The sequence below is a fragment of the Cervus elaphus genome, chromosome 1, assembly GCF_910594005.1.
Source record: "Cervus elaphus chromosome 1, mCerEla1.1, whole genome shotgun sequence".
Taxonomy (NCBI): Eukaryota; Metazoa; Chordata; class Mammalia; order Artiodactyla; family Cervidae; genus Cervus; species Cervus elaphus.
The window spans coordinates 12383254-12411103 of NC_057815.1; the positions used below are offsets into that span (position 1 = coordinate 12383254).

General features: G+C 38.6%; 1 protein-coding gene across 5 annotated transcripts in view; it reads left to right on the forward strand.

Annotated features, from left to right (window-relative positions):
* The window catches only part of LOC122683791 (poly(A)-specific ribonuclease PARN-like), a 1255676-nt gene that overhangs the window by 33490 nt on the left and 1194336 nt on the right, over positions 1-27850 (forward strand). Inside the window, exon 3 of one of the 5 annotated variants that reach the window (XM_043887964.1) lies at positions 5523-5620. The exons of the other annotated variants lie outside the window; for them this stretch is intronic. Within the exon in view, the coding sequence (XP_043743899.1) occupies positions 5587-5620 (34 nt within the window). The 5' untranslated portion in view covers positions 5523-5586. The remainder of the gene's footprint in view (positions 1-5522; positions 5621-27850) is intronic. 5 annotated transcript variants of the gene reach the window in all.

Below are 27850 nucleotides of genomic sequence, written 5' to 3' on the forward strand. Positions count from 1 at the left end.
CTGTATGTGGGTCAAGAAACAGCAGTTAAAACCAAACACGAAACAACTGTCTGGTTCAAAATTGGAAAAAGAGTACAACAAGGCTGTATATTGTCACCGTGCTTATTTAATTTATATGCAGAGTACATCATGCTGGGCTGGATGAGTCACAAGCTGGAATCAAGATTGCTTGGAGAAATAGCCACTTCAGATATGCAGATGATATCCCACTCTAATGGCAGAAAGTGAAGAGGAACTAAAGAGCCTCTTGATAAAAAAAATTGCAAATCAATGTGTACTCTAAAAAAATGGAAACAACTAAGGAATATTGGATACATATTGGGTTTTAGGTGGCTTTAAGGAATTACAATTAATTTATATCTTATAATAATGGCATGATTATTGCCTCAAAAAAAAAAAAAAACCAAACCTTTATATGTTAAATACATAGTGAAGTATTTATGGGTGAAATTATTTACTTTAAAAGAATATAGTTTTAACAAAGATTAGATGAAACCAGAATGGCAAGATGTTTATAAATTTGATGAGTTGTGTTCTTTTCTTGACTTCTGTATATATTTGATGTTTCCATAATAAAAAGTTAAAAATAAAATCAATGAGAGAGACATTAGGAAGGAATAGTCTTCACCCTCTTAGGGTGGCTTCCCTGGGAAATTGGCTTAGAGATTTGCATGCAGGGCTCTTGAGAGTAAACCCCGTGGGAGATTACAGGAAGTTGAACTGGGCCCAAGGAGATGCTGGAATGCACTGTAGTGACAAGGAAGGTTTCAGTAACTCCCAACTAGAATGGCTCCTCAGGTCACCTGATCTCAGGGAACCATGACTTTATACACCTCTCACTACCCTCCCCTTCACATATACATACACATATTGATCTGTCTTTGAATTGTGAGCTGTCTCCAGAGAACAGGTATAACCTTGGAAAAGATTTTCTTTGTATCACCTCACACTGGTCAGAATGGCTATCATCAAAAAGTCTACAAACCATAAGTGCTGGAGATGGTGTGGAGGAAAGGGAACCTTCCTGCCCTATTGGTGGGAATATAAATTGGTACAGCTGCTATGAAGAACAGTGAGAAAAAAAAAAAAAGTTATGTCTGACTCTTTGCGACCCCATGGACTGTAGCCCTCCAAGCCTGGAAGGCTCCTCCATCCATGGGATTTTCCAGGCAAGAACACTGGAGTGGGTTGCCATTTCTTTCTCCAGGGGATCTTGCAGACCCAGGGATTGAACCTAGGTCTACAGTATTGCAGGCAGACTGTTTACCATCTGAGCTACCAGGGAAACCATTATGGAGAACAGTAAGCGGTTCCTTAAACTAAGAATACCATATATGATCCAGCAATTCCACATCTGGGCATGTATCTGAAGAAAACCATAATTTGAAAAGATATATCCTTGCCTCCTTTGTCAAAGATAAGGTGTCCATAGGTTCGTGGATTTATCTCTGGGCTTTCTATTCTGTTCCATTGGTCTATATTTCTGTCTTTGTGCCAGTACCACACTGTCTTGATGACTGTGGCTTTGTAGTAGAGTCTGAAGTCAGGCAGGTTGATTCCTCCAGTTCCATTCTTCTTTTTCAAGATTACTTTGGCTATTCGAGGTTTTTTGTATTTCCATACAAATTGTGAAATTCTTTGGTCTAGTTCTGTGAAAAATACCGTTGGTAGCTTGATAGGGATTGCATTGAATCTATAGATTGCTTTGGGTAGAATAGCCATTTTGACAATATTGATTCTTCCAATCCATGAACACGGTATGTTTCTCCATCTGTTTGTGTCCTCTTTGATTTCTTTCATCAGTGTTTTATAGTTTTCTATGTATAGGTCTTTTGTTTCTTTAGGTAGATATACTCCTAAGACAAAGGAGGCAAGGATATACAATGGAAAAAAGACAACCTCTTTAACAAGTGGTGCTGGGAAAACTGGTCAACCACTTGTAAAAGAATGAAACTAGAACACTTTCTAACACCATACACAAAAATAAACTCAAAATGGATTAAAGATCTAAATGTAAGACCAGAAACTATAAAACTCCTAGAGGAGAACATAGGCAAAACACTCTCCGACATAAATCACAGCAAGATCCTCTATGACCCACCTCCCAGAATATTGGAAATAAAAGCAAAACTAAACCAATGGGATCTAATGAAACTTAAAAGCTTTTGCACTACAAAAGAAACTATAAGTAAGGTGAAAAGACAGCCGTCAGATTGGGAGAAAATAATAGCAAATGAAGAAACAGACAAAGGATTAATCTCAAAAATATACAAGCAACTCCTGCAGCTCAATTCCAGAAAAATAAATGACCCAATCAAAAAATGGGCCAGAGAACTAAACAGACATTTCTCCAAAGAAGACATACAGATGGCTAACAAACACATGAAAAGGTGCTCAACATCACTCATTATTAGAGAAATGCAAATCAAAACCACAATGAGGTAGGTACCATTACACACCAGTCAGGATGGCTGCTATCCAAAAGTCTACAAGCAATAAATGCTGGAGAGGCTGTGGAGAAAAGGGAACCCTCTTACACTGTTGGTGGGAATGCAAACTAGTACAGCCACTATGGAAAACAGTGTGGAGATTCCTTAAAAAACTGGAAATAGAACTGCCATATGACCCAGCAATCCCACTTCTGGGCATACACACTGAGGAAACCACATCTGAAAGAGACACATGCACCCCAATGTTCATCGCAGCACTGTTTATAATAGCCAGGACATGGAAGCAACCTAGATGCCCATCAGCAGATGAATGGATAAGGAAGCTGTGGTACATATACACCATGGAATTTTACTCAGCCGTCAAAAAGAATTCATTTGAACCAGTCCTAATGAGATGGATGAAACTGGAGCCCCTTATACAGAGTGAAGTAAGCCAGAAAGATAAAGAACATTACAGCATACTAACACATATATATGGAATTTAGAAAGATGGTAACGATAACCCTATATGCAAAACAGAAAAAGAGACACAGAAATACAGAACAGACTTTTGAACTCTGTGGGAGAAGGTGAGGGTGGGATGTTTCAAAAGAACAGCATGTATACTATCTATGGTGAAACAGATCACCAGCCCAGGTGGGATGCATGAGACAAGTGCTCCGGCCTGGTGCACTGGGAAGACCCAGAGGAATCGGGTGGAGAGGGAGGTGGGAGGGGGGATCGGGATGGGGAATAAGTGTAAATCTATGGCTGATTCATATCAATGTATGACAAAACCCACTGAAATGTTGTGAAGTAATTAGCCTCCAACTAATAAAAAAATTAAAAAAAAAAAAAAAAAAAAGAAAAGATATATGCACCCCAGTGTTTCATTGCAGCACTATTTACAATAGCCAAGATATGGAAGCAACCTAAATGTCCATCAACAGAGGAATGGGTAAAGAATATGTGTGTGTGGGTGTGTGTGTGTGTGTGTATATAATGGGATATTACTCAGCCATAAAAAGAACAAAATAATGCCATTTACAGTAGCATGATGGATCTAGAGATGATCATACTAAGTGAAATATGTCAGACAAAGACAAATATCACATATTACTAATATGCAGAATCTAATTTTTAAAAGAAATTATATAAATGAGCTTATTTACAAAATAGGAACAAACTCACAGATTTCAAGAACAAACATTGTTACCAAAGGGGAGATGTGAGGTAGGAGGGATATTATAGACCAGGAGCTTGGGATTAACATACACAAACTACTACATATAAAATAGACAGGCAACAAGGACCTACTGCTTAGTACAGGAAACTCTCCTCAGTATTCTGTAATAACGTATATGGGGAAAGAATCTGAAAAAGAATAAGTAGATATATATGTATAACTGAATCAATATGCTACACAAGTGAGACACAACATTGTAAATCAACTATATTGCAATAAAACAATTTTAAAAAGATACTGCTTGGCTGACAATTCCCAGAGAGAGGAACTCGAACAGACGCTGAGTGCTTTTAGCCATTGAAGTAATAAGAACCTCAGTCTTCATCCTGGAAATCTGGGCAGCTTACCCTGGCACCCATCACACTCTCCATTTTTTTTTTACCCATAAACATTTACAACAATGACATTTTTCTCCTGTGTCTCATGCACTTGATGATTGTGTCCGTGTTTTGTTTTGTTGGCTGTTTGAGAAAAGTGGTGTATTTGCATAAAGAGAGCATGTGTTGACATGCAATAGATCTGTTGCTTTAAATTCATCTTGCAAGTGGTTTTCATTGAAATAGCAGGAAACTAATGTCCTTTTAAAACTTTATTAAAATCATCTGGATATGCTTAATCTAGTAAAAGCAGAGTACACGGCTGCTGGACTTCCTATAGATTTAGATATGGAGCAGAAAGAGGCTTAAGTGATACCCTACATTTGAAACTGTGTAGAAAGATGTTATTGGCCTCAAAAAATATGTCCCTTATGAAGTAGATTCACAACTAGCATCCCTGCACCATTTCTGTTTGCATGACTTTTTGAATGTCTCTGGCATTCTGTCCTACTTGGTCTCTTCATTCTCCGTGTGGGTTCATATACATCATTGCTGTTTTTTCTAGAATTGCTGCCTTTCCTTGTTCAGTCTAAGACTTTCCGCTTCTCCACTCAAGAAAGGTCAATTCTGAAGTGAACCTTTACAAAGAGCTGTATCACCCTGAGCCTCAGAATCATTTCAACTTTGTCTTCAAAAATTTGACCCTTCATCATAATTGAGTTCTACTTAGTCTAGCCATTTTCATGATTAATTATAGATGGGAACTCTGGGCTAGATGGTGCAGCCATGTTTAATGAGGTCACTCAGATGGTCAGGCCGCTTTCTAGGGCACTGTGATCTTTTACTTACTTTTGGCAAAAAAAAAAAAAAAAAAAAAAGATCAAATAATTTACACCATGTTGTTGAGTTACTTTAGAAAAAATGACACCAGTGTTCATTAAGGATGTAAATACCTATAAATCCACTTAAACACATGCCTTCTACATTGAAAGCCACCCTGGAACCTTGATTACATTTGATTTTAGGGCTTTGAAATGCAAAGCAACACGCTGAACACTGTTGGATGAAACTGTTCCTGAAGTGGAGAACTAGGAGGAAGTCTTAAATAGCGTTACTCCAGCCAACATACACAAACTTAACATTGCTTTTTGAACCTATGGCCATGTGCATTAAAGATGAATATTTTGCCTTTGAAAAATTAATGTCCCAGAGCTCTTGCAACCATTGTTTTTTTGTGAAATGGAGTATGCAAAATGTCTTTTAAAAATGCAGCCTTTTGGTGAATAGATTGTTTCTCCTCTTTTTGGGCTGTGTTACTCATTGGAAAGCCCCCTAAAGGAGCATTAAGCAAATGAGCAAATAGCTTTAAAAATCCTGTTACCATACTCAGAGGAACCTGGAGATGGATGGAGTCAGTGAGCGAGACCAATTTTCATCCTTGTGTGAAACAAATAAAGTGTCTCTTTCTCCTCTTTTCTTTTCTTGATCTTTTAAAAATGTAAAGGCTCACTGCTTTTTCTTGTTTAACAGATTTAAGTTTAAACAAAGAAGGCTTCTTTGAAAGGTCCAAGTAAGAAATGCCAAGCTAAGGAGGATGGAGCTGGCCTGGGAGCTTTGTGAGTTATCAGGTAAATGTTATGTCTGGAGTAGAGACTAAGATAACCAAGCCTCGTGGGGTCTTGGATCAATTTAATTTTGATAAATGACCAGTTTGGTAAATATTATTTACATTACTCCATAAGTCAGGTCTGTTTCTGATCCACTCATGTTTGAACAACTCGCATCATTGACTGTGGAAATAGCTTCTCAAGTAATCCCCATGGGCTGGCTTACCCCACTGTTAGCTCACAGTTAGAAGGATAATTAGGAATGAGGGTGCTTGGCTTTTGAACTAAAAATGAAAGCATGGGCAAAAGGCTCAGTAATCTATATTTGAAGCAGTTCTTGAGCCACAAGAACTCAATATTCCCAGCAATCTACAGAAGTGGTGGTATTTTAAAATTCTGCATCTGCTTTAAAAAATGACGTTCTTAAATATTACAAGATTTAAAAAGAAAAACAGTTTTTAAGCATAGTCCTATCCCTTTAACACACTATTTTATCTATCTGTATTTTCTACTCTCTATCTATATAGGTTATATGTTTATTGATTCACTCACTCCTTCATTCTGCAAGTGTTTAAATACTTAGAATGCATCAGTTAGTAGTTAATGCCAGAGATTAACCAACATTTTCTGTAGTGAGCCAACCACATAGTAAAAGGTTTTGAGGGCCACCCAATCTTTGTCACAACTTCTCAGGTCAGGTGTTATAGGGCAAAAGCAGTTAAAGACAATATGTGAACACACAGATCTGATAGTTTCCCCATAAAACTTTATTTACAAAGCAGGCAGTATGTTGGATTTGGCCAGCTGGTCACAGTTTAACTAAACTGTGGCATAAAACCATGGCATCCAAGAGCCAGACAAAATATTAGATAAAGTCCCATTGAACATACACTGTAATTGGGGAGGGCAAATAGTAAATAACAAATAAATGGTCTCAGTGAATAAATAGTACAAATGAAAGAAACTATTAGGTTGGTGCAAAAGTAATTATTTATGGATGCTAAGTTTTAAATCACTGTAACTAGGCTCAAACACATGTTTATTAATCAAAATAAGAACCATTACAATCAACACATTTTTGCCAATGAGAAATTAGTTTGTTTATTACTATAGCATAAAAACTTATGCTTTGGGATTCGATGAAGTCTTGGATAGCTTTTTCTGCATCCTGCTGGTTGTGGAAGCATTTTCCGTACAAAAAGTTGTCAAGATGCTTGAAGAAGTGGTAGTCAGTTGGACAGAGGTCACATGGATATTGCACCTCAGACAAAAATTGTAGCCCAGTTTGTTCACCTTTTGAAGCATTGGTTGTGTGATATGCAGCCAGGTCACAGAAAAGAATTGGGCCCTTTTTGTTGACCACCACTGATTGCAGGAGTTGTAGTTTTTTGTGCATCTCATTGATTTGCTGAGCATACTTCTCAGATGTAATGGTTTCACTAGGATTCAGAAAGCTGCAGTGGATTAAACTAGCAGCAAACCATGAAACAGTGCCCATGACACTTTTATTGGTGCAAGTTTGGCTTTGGAGATTGTTCTCAGTCCAGCCACTGAACTGGTCATCACTGGTTGTTACATAAAATTCACATTGTTGTTGCATAGAGCTGTTGCATAGGGTAAGAGAAAATGACACTTCTAAAAGAAACTGTTTATTTGATTTGCAGTCAGCTCTTGAGACACCCATTTATCAGTTTTTTCATCTTTCCAATTTGCTTCAAATGCCAAATGACCATAGGATGGTCGATGTTGAGTTCTTCAGCAACTTTGCATGTAGTTGAAAGCGGATTAGCTTCAGTGATCCTCTCAGTTGGTCGTTGTACACTTCCAATGGCTAGCCTCTGCTGCACTCCTCATCTTCACGGCTCTAATCTACTTTGCAAAACTACTTGAACCTCCAGTGCACTGTATGTTCATTAAAAGTTTCTGGGCCAAATGCATTGTTGAAGTCATAGTTGTCTCCACTGCTTTATGACCCATTTTGTGCTCAAATAAGATCATTTGAATTGATTTTTGTCTAACATCATTTCCCTAGTCTAAAATACATATAAAATAAACACCAAGGAATAATTCATTAGCAAAAAATATAAAGCAAGAAATGCACGTTAAAATAATGTATAACAAACCACATTTATTTAAGAATGTATTCCAATATCAAATGGCAAAATTCAGTAATGCAAAACCAAAATTATTTTTGCACCAACCTAATATTCCTTCCTCTGTGTCATACATGTAGCTAAATCTAATTGATGAGCATATATATGAAGGAAAGATATCAAGGTAATAAAAGATATCAAGATAATAAACTTTTTCTAAATTCTTTGTTTCTGCTTTGGACAGAGAAACCCAAGAATTTTAAAGTAGGGCAAAAATCAGAAGCAAGGAATGTAAATGTAAAGAGTGTTTGCCTTTTGGTAAGAAAATTTTTGTTAGCTTTAGGCACCCAGCTTTCTGGGTAGTCCTGAAAATCAGGGTCTGAAGAAAGGAGCAGACAAATGGGAACCTCATTCTTCCTGCTCAGGGCCTGTGTTTTGCCACTCAGCAGCAGCCCTTCATAATTAAGTCAGTTAAGAAACAAGGTAGCTCAGACATAGAAGCTCGTGTTCAAATCCATCAGGCACGGATTGTAAATGGCACAGTGCATGCAAAGCACAGTACATGGTACAACGTTATAAAGAGGATATACTGATGAATGTGACAGATCCCTGTCTTTGTAGTTGGAGGGAGAGACAGGGACCTGGCAGATAGGACAGATTGAAGGCCAAGGTATCACGTGATAGAGTAGGGTGTGTGTGTGTGTGTGTGTGTGTGTGACTGAAGGCCAAGGTATCAAGTGATAGAGTAGGGTGTGTGTGTGTGTGTTAGTTGCTCAGTCGTGTCTGACTCTTTGTAACACCATGGACTGTAGCCCACCAGGTTCCTCTGTCCATGGGATTCTCCAAGCAGGAATACTGGAGTGGGTAGCCATTCCCTTCTCCAGGGGATCTCCCCAATCCAGGGATCAAATCCAGGTCTCCTGAGTAGCAGGCAGATTGTTGATCGTCGGAGCCACCAGGAAAGTCCATGATAGACTATATGGGAGGTCAACTCCTACTCTTCCCTCATCTTCAGCATAGAGGAAGGGCTTACCCCCCATCCCATGCCTCAGGAAGGGATTGCACTGGAAATATGTATTCCCTTCTCTTTCAGAAATATTTTCTTCTCGTATGCTCTTCCCCTGGGGAAGAACAGTAATCTTTCTGGTGGATGAGATTGGAAAAGTATAGAGTGCGGCATTTTCGGTACTCTTTTTTTTTTTAGATGCTGGTCATGGCAAACATATTTCTACGTGCCAGATACCAACATTTTCATTTCTTTAATCCTCACAGCAGTCCTGTGAGGTAGCACTTTATCATTCCCATCTTCTAGGTGAGGAGATTAACTCATAGAAGCTCTGAGGGACTTGTATGTCTGCTTGGCTGATGAATGGCACAGCCAGGTATAGTCACTCAATCAAACTCCAGGATCCTTGCTCTCAATTCCTCCCCTCTCTGGTTCCAGGGAAGAGTGAAAGTGTACTGTTCACTTCTTCCATGACATAAGCATACCAGAATCAGGGCAGGGTCCTGGTCTTGCTCGAACCCTCTGTGTTCCTGATGGAGGCACAAGAGCAATTTCGAGGTGTAAATATAAAGGTTTCCTTCAGTTAAGGGTATCCATTGCTAGATTTGGTGCAAGTGGGCAGAAAAGCCAATCATGTTCTTAAATTCAGCAACATTGGTGATAAAGCTAATATTTCTATCTCTCTTGATTTAACTGCTGTATCTCTTTCCCAAAATTTTGGTGCCCAGCCAACTCAGAGGAAAAACGGTGATTAATTCTCACCCCAGACTCCCATCATAAGTATGAATAATAGCAGTAGTAAAAAATATCCAACAACAAATATGGTATAGCAGACATTGTGATGAGTGCTTTAGGTATGTATCATCTCTTTGCATCTTCACCACAATCTCAAATGAGTAGATACTCCATGTTATGGAAGAGTAAAGAGGGATTAAATTTTAGGTTGTCAAATAGATTTCTGATGAATGAGAGTGTAATGACTGTTTTATTGTCATTATGACATATTAATAGGCAAACCCAACACTTGATTGCAATGGTCTTTGATGTTAACTTCAAATAATTCTGCTCTTCACAGAATCACTGACAATAGTTGATGTTTAATACTATCTTAAGAGCATGCAAAGGTCAAAATAATTCACAGTACTGGCCAACAAATAGCAGAATGAAGTTAGGTTAAGACATTTCAGTAGAAAACCTCTTTTATCTGTCTACTTCTTCTCACCTTTTTCGGCATTGCCCTAGACAAGCCACCGCTGTCTCTCACTTGTTCTACTGAAAGAGTCCTCATATCATCAGCCACATGTATTTCGTCAGTGTCAGATGTCTTCTCCATATGCACAAGCGTGACCTCACTACAGGGCACTGCCCCTGACTCCCCCTTCAGTCCTGTCTCCTCCATTTCCCAGCTACACTTCAGTTCCTTGGCTATCCCATATCTTTCGTGATGTGATTTGTTGCTGTTGTTTTTCCTTTCTGAAATATCCTTCCCTCTTCCTGAAACATCCTTTGCTAACCCGTTTTCACATCCATAAGGAAACTTATCCTTTATGCTTCAACTTGAATATTGCTTCCTCCGAATTTCTTTCTTAGTAGCCCTTGTTAGAGGTCCTTGTGCTATCCCATCCCTATACTTCTAGGACTCATCTCAGTTTATATTCATTTGGTTTTTGTAGCTACTCGTTTTTTGTCTGACTTCATCTGAAATAAAGCTTTACAGGGGTCTGATCCGAATCTGCCTTGCTCACTGCACTGTTCTCAGTGCCAAGCGTGGACTCACCCAGTTTATGTTGTTGATCAAACTGAATATGGTTGCGAAGGTCGTGTCCTGTACGCTTCAAGGGTACTATCCACATAGATGATGATATCACTGATGCTCCCTGGAAATGTACAACACATCAACCCTTTATTGAATGAAAGAATGAATAAATAAATAAGTGACACCATTATTACAGAATTGCCTTATTGAAGAAAACTGTTTTGATGCCCAGTATTTCCTAGAAACCATAAAATCGCATGTGGTCATATATGCCTTGCATATATGTCATACTTAAGCAGTAATGTTGGCATTTTATGTATTCCAAGTGAAATCTCTTTTGCCCTTATTGAAATTCTGCATCAATTTTTTTCATAATCTTGAACTTAGTCCACAGCCCTCCAGGTGCCAATATAAAGTCCCACTTTAGCTTTTTAATTGTACAGAGACCTCATTCTTGACTTGCAGGTGAGAAAGAGCTGAAGCTGCATTCCATGTGTGAATCAAAATACATTTTAATACAGTATTTTTATTCAGTGGGGCCCCTGAGTAAAACCTGCAATGTATTATAAAATGCTGGTAAATATATATACAATCATAGAGGGAAGGAATGAGTGACATCCAGAAGAAGGTTATAGATCATAGTGCTGAGAGCTGGATTACCTGGCACATGGAACTGCTCATAACTAAGTGTGTATTGTAAATAATAAATCTTAACCATGGTGCCCATCTCCAAGTCTTTCCATCTACATGTGTGACTCCAGGCTTTGCTACAGTAGAAATTGAACTGTGATTACTACTGATAACCATTTATTAATAAATTTAAACAAGGAAGCAGTTTAAAAAATAAAATGGGAATTTGAATTGAACAAATTGTGGTTTCTTATAGGATATAATTGTAACATCACCTCCAATACTGCCATCATTTCACCTTGTAATTCACATTTGCACATTCCCCCAAGACACTCTAAGCTCCCCATGGCTCTTTAATCTGTTTTACTAACTTATGCACACTTGCCTTGCACATAGAGTTTGCAGATCTTGGTATTCATAGGGTGACTGAATGAAATTATTAAACAAAATGGTTTCATTAAACCAGACTTAAAATTCCACACCACCTCAAAAACATCACTTTATTGGCTTTTCAAACTGAGAACAGAACATTGACTTGGGCAAGTTTCTCACTGGGACTTAACCCATGAGATGGTAGATGTCTTGATGCACACTAAGAAACCCCTTCAGGAATGAAGGGCTTACCCATGAACTGCTGGGAGTGCAGTCAGATGGCAGCCTTGGTTATTTGGCCCCCTTTGGGAAAAGACTGTTAAGGAGAGCCACCAAGCCCTTCCCACGCATTCTCAGCCAATAGGTGGTCAACTCCAGCGTGTCAAGTCTGCATGCTCTTCCTCCATCTCAAGTCAATGCTACAGAGCCACCTCAGCTCCAGAACTTTTCTTGGGGTCAGCTGAAGCCTGTCCTGCGAATAAAACAGAGCTCAAGTTGTCCCTCTAGCCCATCCTTCCTTTCACAGGTGTTGATGATCCCAAGAGCACTCCCTAATAAATCTCCTCAATGCTAGTATTTGTCCCAGAGTTTGTTTCCCACAGAGCATAGTGTATAACCCATGACTCTATGTTTCAAAGAGTTAAGAGACAAAGGAATCAATTCAAGGAATATTCCCCCTTACTAGAACAATCTCAAAACAAGCAGTGTTATTATTTGTGAAAGTGACTGGGTCTCAGTAGCAGCTGCAGCAGAGAGTTGGATTTGTGCTATTCGTGTCATAAACAGAAACACTGTTGTAGCTTAGAGTAACCAGCAGCATTGGCCTTCATTGCATGGGACCACTGCTCCCAAAACAACACTAGGAATTTGGGAAATTATGGTGATGGAACAGACACTTAATTAAGGGTAGTGTCAGAGTTCTTGCATTTTTTTAACTGACCTCCAGAAAACTATATTCCTCTGATGCTTGGTTATTCTTTGATTATATTTAATTTCCCAAAGTGTGCAGTAACAAGACAACACTTGAAGAAATCTCTAAGATCTAGAGGATTAAAAAGTCATACATTTTCCGTAATAACTGTTATAACAAATGTAGTTCAATGATACTGTAGTATAATTAGATTTAATAACATATCATAATTATTGATGAGGCTTTTGTATAGAGGAGTCAGTGAACTGCAGGTTGGGGGAGAAGCCCAGCCCACCACGGGCAGAATTTGGCCACAGTCATTCATTTAGAGGTTGTTCCTGGTTGCTTTCATGCCATGGTGGCAGAGTTGAGTAGCTGGGGCAGAAGTTGCATGGCCCACAAAATCTAATATATTTATCATTTAGCCCTTTGCAGAAAGACTGTTGACCCCTGCTCTCATGTAGTAACATTTAATGATCCCAATATAGTATTAAATGAAAGGAGAAAAATTTGTTGAAGGAAAATAACACTCCATATGTACATATACATACATACACAAAACGTTATCTCTGGTCATTGAGATTAGAGATGAATATTTGTATTTTCTTCTTTTTGCTTTTTGTATTTTCCATAGGAAACATGCATTTTTTTTTTTTAGTAACAAAACTAATAAATGCTATTTAGTGTGTAATTTTTTTCTTCAAAACCACTTAGAATTTTATTAGCTAGCTGTCTGTATAAAAAAAAAGTCATTTATCTAAAGTCCAGTTAGAAAGCAGCTCTGAATGTGTGCATACTGAAGGATTTGTACAAAGGATTTCATAATACTACTCCATGTCTAAGAAAATATGCAAACCATCAAGTTGCATATTCATAGAGAAGCTTGCCCAGCTACTGGATTAAGCATCCAGTTGGCGATCAGAAGCTTAAAAAGAGAACCAGCAACAACCCTGGGTTATTTTGTGACAGCTGGCTCCATTTGGTAAGCCTGTACACGTTGTGCTAAGAAATACGGTTTATTCAACTTCTGGTTTGTGATGCTTTTTAAATTCTCCCATCAGTTTTCTTGTGTGTTTCAAGAAGAAAATGCCAAAAAGCTTCCATTTTCCTAAACCAGGCCATTTCTAGACTAAAAAATAACACAGTGGTCATTAAAATAACATAGCTAATCATTCTTGAACCATTTTCTGAATAAATAACAAGACTCAAGTTCAATGCTGTTTACCAGTATCCTGTTTGTTTGTTTGTTTTTAGTTGGGATATAGCTGTCTTACAATGTTACGTTAGTTTCTGCTGTGAAATGAAGCAAATCAGCCATGTGCGTGCGTGCATGCTAAGCTGCTTCAGTTGTGTCCCACTCTTTTTGACTCTCTAGACTGTAACTTGCAAGGATCTTCTGTCCATGGGATTCTCCAGGCAAGAATAGTGGAGTGGGTTACCATATCCTCCTCCAGGTGATCTTTCTGACCTAGGGATTGAACCATGTTTCCTGCGGCTCCTGCACCGCAGGTAGATTCTTTACCACTGAGCTCCTGGGGGAGCCCCTGAATCAGCCATATGTGTGTATATATACACACGTATTTCCTCGCTCTTAGCCCTCCTTCCCATCCTCCCCCATCCCACCCATCTAGGTCACCACAGAGCACTCAGTTGAGCTCCTTGCCCTGTACAGCAGATTCCCATTAGCTATCTGTTTTACACATGGTAATATATATATTAATATGTCAACCACATCGTCTTAACAAACAAGAAATACTCTTTCCACCTATTTTCAGATGGGGAAACAGATCCTCAGGCAGGTTCAGTAGATGGCCAAAGGCTCACCAGTCTAATACATAACTTAGCCAAATGTCCAGAGGTCAAGCCAACTCTCTCTGACTCTGGAAATCTGAGTCCTCACTCACCAACCTGTGTGGTCTCCTGACCATCTGCATGTTTCAAAGCATGATATAATCCTAGCACCCATCTCCATGGGAACATGTAGTTGGTATTCAAAAATATCTGTAGAATGACCAAAAGACTGTGCAGTTTAGTCCATTCAGTAAAGCCTGGCACAAAGAAGTAGGAGTTGTAACATTAAGAAATATTAGGAGATCTTGGTTTTCATGTATAAAATTATTTGGGGAGAGTATTTTCAGAGTGGGTATAAAGCACTAGCAGACTGCTGTGTAATATTAGAACACTTCTTATTGGAAGTAACTTCAGGAAACTGTTTTGTATACACATTTTATAAGTCCAAATTGATTTAATTCAAATAAATATTAAACTTTGTATAAAAACCATATTTGCTTAACCTGTTATACTATGTCAGTATCACATAGAAAAATATCAGAATATGATTTTTATTTCCATTTTCTTCCACTCTCTTAGGCATTTTTAGAATGCTATTCCAGTGCTTTGCTCACTGGAAAACTGAGGCTTTTTTTTTTAAAAAACTCTATGAATTAAAGCAAATATTACTGTATTTCTGGCTTAGAAACTATGGATCTGTGTAGATGCTGGAAAAGGTGTATCTTCATAATGCATCCTTTCCTGTTCCTAAATCAAAACAGAATGAATCTTTGAGATTTGGAAATTAGCATCACTTAGTCACACCAAATAAAAGTCAATTGTTGCCAAATCTATTTTCTAAATAAAATGATGCATTTTTTTATCCTTCCATTGTGTAACAGTATAAAGAAAAAATAAAGTATGGGCTTGGAACTCATATTTAAAAGTTGGCAATTACCCCCCGCCTAGTTTTGGCAATTTGTATTTCTATTTGAAATACATTAATTGGCGAATTGGGGCTTCCCTGGTAGCTCAGCTGCTAAAGAATCCGCCCGCAATGCCGGAGACCCCGTTCAATTCCTGGGTCAGGAAGATCCCCTGGAGAAGGGACAGGCTGCCCACTCCAGTATTCTTAGGCTTCCCTGGTGGCTCAGCTGGTAAAGAATCTGCCCGCAGTGCAAGAGACCTGGGTTCGATCCCTGGGTTGGGAAGATCCCTTGGAGAAGGGAACGGCTACCCACTCCAGTTAAAATAGAATATAATGTTTTTAAACCTTTACAAATGCCAGGCTTGACAAAATGCTGTCAACGTAGTTACTTTATCATTATCTCTATTTGACAGAATAGAAACTTCTAAGGCTCAAAGAAATCAAGAAACTTACTCAAGATAACACAGCCATAAAAAAAGCAAAGCTGGGATGTGAATTCAACTATCGCAGCCTTTAGGGTAGAGTTGCACAGCCTCTAGGGTAGAGTTGCTCAACCTCAGCACTACTGACATTTTGGACTGGATAATCCTTTGCATAGGGGACTGTCCTGGGCATTGTAGGATGTTTAGCAGCATCCTTGACTTCCACACATCAGATGTCAACAGTACCTCCCTCTCAACAAGTTGCAACAACCCTAAATGTTTCCAGACATTATCAAATTTTCACTGGGGAAACAAAATCAGCTCTGGTTTATAACCACTGCCCTAAGACTCCTGTCCTAACTGCTGTGCTTTTCTGCCTGCCTTTCAATTTAGGTCAAGATCACCCTTCCAGAATGAACCCTTAGCAAGCTTGTCATAGTCCATGCATGTCTGGGCTTCAGCCAATTTAGTTTCTCCCTCATTTTACGTAGGAAGGAAATGCCAGGTGCCCACAACCTGGAGTGATTTAGGATATGTACCCAAAGCTAAAATTAATTTAAAAAAATAATGAATTGCCCTGCTCTCATTACCAGAAATTTGAGCCAGAAATGGATCCATGTGCTTGGGATGAGATTGTAAAATGGGGAGGGGAATAGGAAGACTTATTCAAGCTCAGAGTGCTTACTAATTTCACTCAGAATTAATTTGATGAAGAACTAGAATAAGAATTGCAAAGTCATCAAAGATGATGGCTTTTCCTTTATGACCCTTGGCTCCAGAACAAAGAGCCTGTTTTTGCGGGTTTTGGGGTTTCCAGAATAAAGGGAATAAAATGTTTAGGTAATGTTTGGATGGTTTAGACACTGTATGTACATTAGTGATAGGTCAGTTAATATCTGCACAGTTCAAAGAGGCAATTATTTTAATTTATAAATCACTTCAGAGGTAGGGAGCTGCCATCCATTAATGTGGTTTTTACAAATAAGAGTGCTCATTGTTACGTGTTTGTGTATGTGCTTTTCTACCCATGTCATTCTATCTGGCCCGAATTTTCCAACCAGATCGCATACCTCTGTGATTATGTATTTGTCTCTAGAGCACTGCCAAATACATAAAGCATTGTATCTGCAATTTGACCCTTGGCTGAGACCACCCTCTTTTTCGAGTTTTCGCTGTGCTGAAAGGTACCACCACGCACAGTGTTGCTTCCAGAAAAGGACTTCTTATATTACACTCTAAATGGCAGAGTCTGGGACTAAGCCTCCCCAGGGGGTGACAGTGCCTCTTGGTAATCATTCAAAAAGGAGAGAGGGCCAAAGTGATTCTGGGCATGGAGGGCTTATTAGACACTTGACGACTGGTTAAAAGTTCCCAAGTGTCAACACAGAGATTTCCTTTAAAACCATGCCATAAGCATCCCTTTATTTTGTCTTATTTTTTTAATTACTAAATGACAAAAAATATCAAGCATAGTGCTCAATTCTAGGGGAATAAGAGTATGTAAGACAAATACAACCCGATGGGGGAGCAGGCAAACTAGGAAGCTGGGATAAGAGTGTAGACTGATGGTTGCAGTAATTAGTAAATTATAATGTAGTGGAGAGGCTACACAGGTGGCTTAGTGGTAAAGAACCCACCTGTCAATGCAGGAGATGCAAGAGACACAGGTTCAATCCCTAGTTGGGAAGATCCCCTGGAGAAGGAAATGGCAACCCACTCTAGTATTCTTGCCTGGAGAATCCCATGGACAGAGGAGCCTGGCAGGCTACAGTGCATAGTGTCTCAAAGAATCGAACACAACTTAACGACTAAGGAGCAAGAAAGATACTAGAAGAGGTGTTGTGGTTGGCAAAGCTTCCAGAAGGAAGTAACATCTTCTTCAAAGCTGAAAGATGAATGTGTGTTAATTTGGTGAATTGGAAGCGGGTGCGTTCCAGGCAGAGGGGTGAGGCATGGAGCAAAGGCCCAAAGGCAAGAGAGAATTCAAGAAACCAAAGAAAAAATGGAAAGATAGACAAGTGAGGGCCAAGCAGTGAAGCTCAAGATCTGAGCACAGATAGGATTGCAAAATGTTTTCCAAGTCATGTTAGTTGACTTTATCGTAAGGGCACTGGCATGTAATGGAAATGTTTTAAGCTGGGGGATGATATGGTCAGATTAGGAAAACCAACAGGAGGAGACACACATGGCAAGGGAAGAGGAGAGGGGTTTGACAGTACATCAGGGAGAATAGTATACCTGTTGGCTCAAGGACTGGAAATCAATGATATTTGATGGAAGAGAATTAAATGAGTAAAAAAGATCTTGCTAATAATAAAGTCACTTTAATAACCCTTCCATTATATAATACTCCTTCCCCTTTAACACAGCATACTTCTGTTGCAGAAGAATGACAATTACATACTCTATATTTATGACTGGTTTCATGAATAAAAATTACAGATGTTATTGAGCATCTCCTACATGCCTGGCATTATTCTAGTTACTGAAGAAGCTACTATAGACCAGAGGCCATTCCTTCAGTGAGTTTCATTTTAATGACGGAAACAGACAGTAACAAGCAAGTCTGTTTCTATATCTGAGTCTATTTCTGTTACATAGTCATATTTTAGATTCCACATACAAGTGACATTATATGCTATCTGTCTTTCTCTGCCTGACTCACTTCACTTAATATGATAATCTCTAGGTCCATCCATGGATGGATAGCTGAAATGGCATTATTCATTCTTATTTATGGCTGAGCAATATTCCATTGTATATATGTACCACATCTCTTTATCTATTCATCTGTTGATGGGACATTTAGGTTTTTTCCGTGTCTTGGCTATTGTAAATAGTGCTGCTATGAACATTGAGGTACATTTATCTTTTTGAATTAGAGTTTTGTCTGGATATATGCCCAGGAGTGGGATCACTGGATCATATGGTGACTCTGTTTTCAGTCTTTTGAGAAACCTCCATATAATTTTCCATAGTGGCTGTACCAATTTATATTCCTACCAACAGTTCCCTTTTCTTGGAGGCCATCTACTTTATGACTGGACATTGTTAAATCCATCCCAGTGCTTGGAATAAATAGTCCTTCCTGGAACTGTGGCCCTTCCCGGGATTCACTGATGAAAATGTTTTATTATGAGATTTCTGCTTTCTTCCTTGGGATGAGAGCCTTGTCAGTGCAATACACTTTGTGCGGAAAACAGATCAGATGACCTAGGTAGAGCCTTCCCTGGAGAAATGATTATTTATGTTCAAAGACCAGGCTGTTGGACACTGACCAATTGTCAAGCCCTTTCTCAGAAAAAACAAAACAATACCGCATGCTTTCCCATTGCCCCACTTAGAGGGAACACATCCCACATGAGTGGGATTTTTGCTCTGTGCTGGCCAGCCACCTTGTCAACAATTAATTCAGTTCCTTAATCACAGGAAAAGTGTTTAGGAAACTGAAATAATGAGAGAGGATCATCATCAGGATCGTGTGTGTTCCAAGGGCTCCCTGTGCACTGCCGGCTTTCCTCCTGCCTGGGCACAGGATGATGGCGAAGCGGCACCTTTACCAGTAGACAGGTGTGGGTGTGTGTGCTCACTGGGTTCCACTCCCTGTGGGTTCTGAGGCCTTAATTTCCTGAGTTTGTAAAATGGAAATCACACTTGACTCATGTCTGAGATGATAGGGGATTTCGTTAATCTCCATAGAGTAGATTTTCTCTGGTTTATGTGGCGGCTTTGCTTCATTTGCTCTGCTTTTTTAAAAAAACAGAACATCAGGCTTAATGGCTTCCCAGGTGTCTCCATGGTAAAGAATCCACCTGCAATACAAGCGTTGGCTCCCTGGGTCAGGAAGATCCCCTGGAGGAGGGCATGGCAACCTGCTCCAGTATTCTTGCCTGGAGAATCCCATGGACAGAGGAGCCCGGCAGCTACAGTCCTTGGAGTCACAAAGAGTTGCCCATGACCAAGCATACATGCATGTCAGTCTTTATTTCTTCTGCAGCCACTGTCTTCGACTGGCAATTGCTTCATTTTATCATCACCAAAGAGTGGCAGTGAATCAACATGCTGTTTATAAAGGAAACCTTGAGATTGTCTTTCTGATGAAAGACTTACCTAAAGGCTATGGTTTGTTATTGAAGTAATATCAGTGCCTAGTAAAATTTAGAAATACAAAACAAGATGAGGGTTGGAGCAAGAGAAGGTAGAGAAGGAGAATTCTGGGAGAAGTTAAATTATACTTGGCTGGTCCCTAACATGTTACATCATTTTGTTATGAAAACATCATGGTCTTACAAAACTTTTGTGAATGTACCATTAATTATTTGTAATCTAATGGCATTATTTCAGTCATATTAAAATGAAGAACATTTGCTGCTGTGACAGATATGATAATAGCTTTCTGCTGTGAAAGGCATTCATTTTGAAACTTCAAGTAATTATTTCTGAGGAGAGGGTACACGTCAGCATAATACCTTCCACTTTTTACATCTAAAGTTATATTTTATGGCAGCTAATCTCAGTAAACAGAGGCAGTGGGAGGCCATGTAATGTTGAAAGAACTATAGAAAAGGATTTGCTTTGTAATTAACTGTTAACACTTCATGAATGGAAATGTAGTTGCACAGATGACATCTGGGCGCTGGAATTAGAAAGACTGAGATTCCAATCCCAGTTCTAACTCTTACAGCCATATTGCCTTTTAGGACAAATTAAACATTATCTCTAAGCCTATATTTCCTTATCTGTAAAATGGAGATAATAACAATACTATTTACCTTACAAGTTGTAATTAAATTTATATCTGTAAGCCTTTTAACAACAATTAAAATGGTACCTGATACATAGCAAGAGCTCAAAAAACATTAACCATTGTTGACATTAACTGTGTTACTTTTAGCAAGTTCCTTTAGGAACCCAGGCTTTGAATTTCTCACTTTTAAAATAGGAGATTTGGACTACCATCAGTGTTTCCCAAAATTAATCATTCAAACATAGCGTTCAAAGTTTTTGCCCTTTGGGGAAAAATATCATGAAATATAACCCTGAAAAGAATAAAGCCATATACACAGATATTCAGATTACCTGTATAAATCTGTACATTTAAAATAAACCTGTAATTTATGAAACAGGTCACCAGCCCAGGTGGGATGCATGAGACAAAGTGCTCGAACCTGGTGCACTGGGAAGACCCAGAGGAATCAGGTGAAGAGGGAGGGGGGAGGGGGGATCGGGATGGGGAATACGTGTAAATCTATGGCTGATTCATGTCAATGTATGACAAAACCCACTGAAAAAATAAATAAATAAATTTTAAAAAAAAGTATGCAATCAAAAAAAATAAAAATAAAAAAATAAAATAAACCTGCAATTTAATATAGGTACATTGGTTTTAATTTAATAGCATAAGATAACATCATACCCATCCTTCCAATGTGATATGATAGAAGGTATTGTCACTGAAGGCTTGACTTATTCATGAGCCCATTTGGGTATCATATCTATACCAAACGGACTAGCAGTATCGTCTGTACTTTAGGCTTATCCAGAGCAATAATAGCTTGTTATCTTTTTGTTTCAAATATACAGTGATAGATGCATGTGAAACTGATAGGTACGGTAGCTGAGAGCACAGACCTGGGAGCCAGAAAACCTGGGTTCAAATCCCAGCTTTGCTAATTGCTAGCTTTGTGATGATAGGCAAGACATTTAACATCTCTTTGCTCAGATTCCTCGTCTGTAAAATCAAAATAACAAGTGTCTAATTCTTACTATTATTGTGAAATTTTTAGATAAGTTAGTAATGTAAAGTGCTTGGAACAGTGCCTGGTACCAACATCTGGTTAAGGAACTTTACCTACTGATATAGGCATATATTGCACTTCAGTGAACGTTGTCTTGTGTTACCTTTATTTTCCCCTGTGGTTCTGAATTCTTTAAGGGGTTCAGAAGGGAAACTGGATCCTCATACTTGGAGTAGACCCCTGATGCTTCTGGCTCAGATTTTTCCTTCTGTAAGGTTATTATAGTATTATCTCCTTCTAGGTACTTCCTAAAAATGGTAAGGTCTAGGGAGGTAATGAGTTGGCATTTGAATACTTTTAAATTCCCCAACACTTGATGGTTTATACCATCCTGTTGTTAGCTGGTGGCCTGTGATTCTTTATCCTGAGCAGAGAGGATCAATGTAAGAACCAAATGTTGGTTGGTGACTCTCCACTGCTTCAGATAACCACAAGGGAAGAGAAAGCCATTTCTCTTGCTATGGCTTTCCTGCCAACAACATTGAAGAAAATGAGACATAATGTGAATACCATATGTCTAAATATATTACTATTCCATTTGGTCATAAAAATATAAGTCTCTCTGGCCTTCCATATTTGAAACCCAAATCATTTATATCTCAGACTCAAATCCTTCCTTTAAATCTTCACACACCTGCAACATGATGACATCCAAAATAAGCATGATTCATTGAAAAATGGGAGATTTCTGCCTAAAAAGAGGCTCTACAAGGAAAAGGGAACTTCCATGCCCAGAGATTGGAAGTAAAATATGCAAATGGGGATAGTGTGGCCACAGATCCCAGCCTCTGTATGTGCTGGGAGAAATTCACAGGGACAAATCAAGTGTTTGAATTACTCAGGTAGAATTATTGTGTTTTTAATTATTGTGTCTCAGGTGAGAAAGTTTTGGAAAATCACACTGAACTGGTAATTATGCTCTTAGATGCACTACAACCAGTTTCAATAGCCCATAGAGACCCCTGTACCTCTCAGCTTGAAGGCACTCAGGTTTCCTCTGGGTAACAGACAGTTTCTTGCGTCAGAGCTGTAAGCACGTGGACAAGTCTAAACTAAGCAATAAGAAGGGATGATGAGTAGGGAAACCAAGGGCAGGGAAAGTTGTTTTAGCCAACATTGACTTTGTTTCTTTTGAAAAGAGGTGATCAAAAGTCAAGAGAACATATATAGTTTGGTTTCATTTCATTTATTACCCAGCTGACCACCTTTGGGACAAGAATTCCCTCCTCAGAGATTATCTGTATATCCAGAATCCATCTATAGGTTTCCAAGTGTGAACTGATCATGGTTGTGATTCAGTAATTTTTAGATAGGAAAGTCATAGTATATACTGTGTGCATGCTAAGTCATTTCAGTCGTGTCTTGACTCTTTGCAACCCTATGGACTGTAGCCCGCCAGGCTCCTCTGTCCATGGGATTCTCCAGGCAAGAATACTGGGGTGGGCTGCAATCCCCTTTTCCAGGGGTTCTTCCCAACCCCTGGAATCTAACCCATGTCTCTTAAATCTCCTGCATCTGTAGGCAGGTTATTTACCACTAGCGCCACCTGGGAAGCCCTAGTATACTTTATATGCTGTGAAATTAAAACCCATCCCCTAAATTTGACATCATATTCATCTGTGACTCATATTGGGAAAGTGTAACACCCTCCTCCAGTACCTGCTTTGGAAACCAAATCTATCTTATAGAACTCTGTCACATTATTAACTAGAATGACACTATCTTTCAGTCTCAATGCTTCATCTTTTCACCAATTTCCTTCTTTGAGATGACCTTCTCCTTTGCTCTCCCCATCTTGCCAAGATCTGGGCAGAGAACACTATGAAGTGTTCTCTGCTGGCATCAAGTTCTCAACTAATTCTGAGAGGTTCTTCAGAGGCACCCTCACCACCCTTCTAATAAAATTCCTGTTTTGCTTAAGTCTGTTTCTATTTCTTGTACCCAATCAAGCCCATCTATTATGATAGTAACCAAAATGATATGTATATACATACATATATAATGTATATTGCATAATATATAATATGCATTACTAAATATATATGGTATATTTAATGCATATTTTATATGCATATAATTTATTGAGGACTTATCATACTAGGCATCATTCTAAGTTCTTAACATGTAGTAACTCATTTGTATTTACAAGTTTACAAAGGTATCCCTTCTCTGCCAACACTTCAGTACTTCCATTTTTGTTCCCTGCTCTAATTTTTTTTTCTGTTTTCAGTGTACTTCTCTCTTCGCAACACACATTATCACATTCTTAATAGGTTTATTGTGTATCAGTTTCCCTGCCCCCCACTAAAATGTAATCTCACGAATATGTCTCAGGTGCCCAGGACAGTCTCTGATACATGGTAGGGGCTCAATAAATATGTATTTCATTAATTAAATAATTAATTAATGAGCTCATGCTACCATATGGCTTATTATGAATATTCCTTTCAGTCAGCAACCTCCTCCCACCTACCTGGCAGGACCTGCTTGGGTACATTATCTGTTCTCTTCTGTAAAGCTTTTTAAGTTTGGGCTAGATTTTCACACATGTGCTCTGGTTCAGCAACAGGGGACTAGATCAAATGACCTCCTGAGAGCTGTCTGGCTCTTGACAATCAAATTCAATTCCACTTAAATGTTCTAAAAGCAATTTGTGGAGAAATTCTTTTCCTCCTTTTCTCCCCAACTGGAGTGCACATTTATCTAATTATTTTCTTAGGAGCTTGACCTAGCTTTAAAGGAGTCCCATGTCAGCTCTCCTACATTTTCTCTAAGCACTCACTTTATAAAACTAAGAGACTAAAGACTCAGCTCTCTAGGGAATTAAATTTCATTCAAATAAGATTAAGGATTTTTGACTCACAAAAGCAAGGACAATCAGAGGCTAACTAAAACGAGGCAATTGTTCAGCAAACTAATCCAGACATGTTATTCACAAAGAGACTCTCACAATTGGCCAGGGAAGGAAAATGCCTGTGAAAGAATGGGTGGGCTGCACTGAGTTAAGGGAGCCTACTTCCTTCTAAGGCTTCAAGCCCAGTCCCTCACTTCCTAGCTGGTGAATATGTTTATTTTCTAAATTTAGTCCATTGTAGCCCAAATCCTCCCATTGAACAGGATTAGATTAGAACCTGAGAGGCAGCCTTCGATTAGATCTTGAAAGCCAGGCACGTGGTGGTTAACTCCTCTGTGGAAGCAGTGGGTTGGTGATGTGGTGATGTGGTATCAGGAGTGGAGAAAAAGTGTTGATGTTGATTTACGGAAGTATGTCTGTTACCCGTAGGTTTAGAACATGGGTTCTTAACCTCTTGTGGGGCATTAACTCTTTTTCAAAATGTTTTTGATTGTGTAAAAAAGAGCATAAAATTGCAAAGCAAACTAATTATATTGAAATGCATTTGTCAAAATATTTTTTTCAAAACAAATCAGTAATTCATGTATTTATTAATATATTAAATATCAGAGCTGCAGTAGGCCTGATAATTACTGTAATTTTAAAGTGATGAGTTTAAATCGTGCATCTCAATAGCTACAGTGTGATATGAAAACATATACAATTTATATGAGTGATAAAATCACAGGTACAGCTAATAATTTTGTGGTTGATTCTTTGTAGTCATAATTGAAGGAAATGCTGAATTTCAATTAGAAGTTAATGAAGATAGTGTTATAATTTCTCGGATGCCCCCCACCATCTACCCCAGGTTAAGAACTCCTGCCATCGATACTAAAGTGAAACAGTCCATGAATCACCACTATTAAATATTGTACCCAGCATCATGGGGGAATGTCCACATTTGTGGGCAATTGTTTCAACTATTACCTAGTTTAAGAAAATATTCTTGCTGGCTCACATTAACAATAAAAAAGATTAAAAAATGGAAAAAACATTACTATCTGCCACATATATTCTGTACCTAGTGAAAAGATCTCTTTAAACTGGTGGGCAGGGGCCCCAAGTTGCCATAACAGACTATTAGAACTCTGGCATTAGGGTGCCTAACTTGTTCCCATTTGCTTAAGACTGTCCCTGTTTTAAAATGAGAAGTCAGGCTCTAGGAACCCCTCGGTCCCTGGCAAACATGGATGGTTGTTGAGTGCTTTGGAGTCAGAAATAACATAGTAATTTTAATCAACTTGAGAGATAAATAAGTTGTCAGGAATAAGTTGTCTATTTGTCAGAAAAGACCCTGATGCTGGGGAAGATTGAAGGAAGGAGAAGAAAGGGACAGCCGAGGATGAGATGGTTGGATGGCATCACCAATTCAATGGACATGAGTTTGAGCAAGCTTTGGGAGATGAAGAATAGGGAAGCCTGGCTTGCTGCAGTCTGTGTGATCACAAAGAGTTGTGCACGACTGAGTGACTGACCCACAACAACAAAAATGTCTCTCTTGAGTCTCAGCATCTTCGTTTCCAAATGAGAATGAGAATATCTTTCCTACAAAGTTGTGATAAGTGTTAAATGAGGTTATACATATTAAATGCTTTGCCACGTTATAAGCACTCAAAAACCAGTGACGACTATTATTATTATTGCCACTGCTGTTATTATAAAGTTAATTCCCTTCCCTTTACCTGACTCCATCTTCTCAAAAGAATCTCACCTTCCTCTCTTCCTATGTACATTGTATACAGTCCTCAGACCCCTGCTGAACTCTACTTTTTTCATGAAGAATTAATTTGCTAATATCACATGCACTGATGAAATGGTGCATTAGGTTGAACTTTTTGAAACTGATAGTTTTCTAAGTCAAAAACAGTCAAATACTGATATCATACAATTTGACCTGTGTGTGTACATAGTAGGCATGGGGTGTGGCTTATACAAGGCTGTCATTTCATAAATGTTGTCCTTTCTTCCTCAATGACTCTGATATTCATGGGCCTCTCCTTAATTCCTCCTTTAATCATCCTAGGTTTTCAAAGAAATTTCAGATTCCATGTCATTATATTTTAAATTAAGATGATCTATTAAATGCTTAAGTAAAATGATTTTTTAACCTTTCGTAAACTGTGTGTAAAAAATTCACAAATCAGAAGAAAAATTCTATAGTCTTGGAACCTTATATTTGCTCTAGATAAAGTTGCTATTATGTATCCCTTGCTTTTTGGCAATAAATAATGTACTGCCTTGCCTTTATCTTATATACATGTGTCTTGAACCTCACCTTGACCATGTTGTATTATCTTTTTACAATATCCAGTGTTAGAAAGAAATACATTAATTACAGATAATTGAAAAGGGAGCTTTAAATATCATTGAAACCAGATGGTATGTTTACATCAGTAAGGTTTCAGACTCAAAGGAACATCATTAAAGAGAAGGGCCCCAAGTAAATTTCTGGAGCAGCTCTGACCAGGCTGGTAGCCCCTATGCTCATGTGGTTATTGAACCCTTGAAATATAGTTGGACCAGATTAAGATGTGATGTAAATATGAAATACATACTATAACCCAAAAACTTAGTAACAAAGAATATAAAATATGCTCTTAATAATTTTACATGTTGAAATGATAATAAGTTGGCTATACTAGGTTAAATAAAAAAATGTAATTAAAATTAACTTCACTTTTTACTTTTAAATGAGACGCCAGAGCATTTAAAAATTCATACATAAAATCACCCAAATGCCAGTCAAGAGATGAATGGATAAATTTAATGTGGTACAATGAAATATTATTTCATGTATATAATACAATATAATACAATGAAATATTATTCAGCCTTAAAAGGAAGGAAATTCTGATACATGCAGCAGCATGGATGAAACTTTGAAAATATGCTAAGTAAAATAAGGCAGACATAAAAGGATAGATAATGCATGATTCCATTTGTATCAAATACTTAGAATAGGCAAATTCATAGAGACAGAAGGTAGAATTAGAAGTGACCATGGACTAGAAGTAGGGGGAATGCAGACTTAGTGTTTAAAAGGAAAGGCGTTTCTGTTGTGGGTGATGAAAAAGTTCTGGCAATGGATAGTGGTGGTAGTGACTACTTAGTACCAGTGAATTATGCCGATTATAAAACGGTACATTTTATGTGTATTTTACCACACATTTTCAGCGTTCTCGTGTGGCTTACATTACATTTCTTTGGATAGAGCTTAGAGTTTAAATTGGCTATAGAGGTTAATGAGGAGAAGACAATGGCAACCCACTCCAGTACTCTTGCCTGGAAAATTCCATGGACGGAGGAGCCTGGTAGGCTGCAGTCCATGGGGTCACTAGGAGTCAGACACGACTGAGTGGCTTCACTTTCACTTTTCACTTTCATGCATTGGAGAAGGAAATGGCAACCCACTCCTGTGTTCTTGCCTGGAGAATCCCAGGGATGGAGGAGCCTGGTGGGCTGCCGTCTACAGGGTCGCACAGAGTCGGACACGACTGAAGCGACTTAGCAGCAGCAGCAAGGGTTAATGAAAAGTCGAGCAATGCTGGTGGAGATTGAGAGCTGAATCTTTGCAGTTAGATGTAGTTAGATGTTAGGATTCAAATTCCAGCCCTGCCCCTGACCACCTAAGAATCCTTGGTCAGTATCACTGTGACTACCTTAGTTTCTT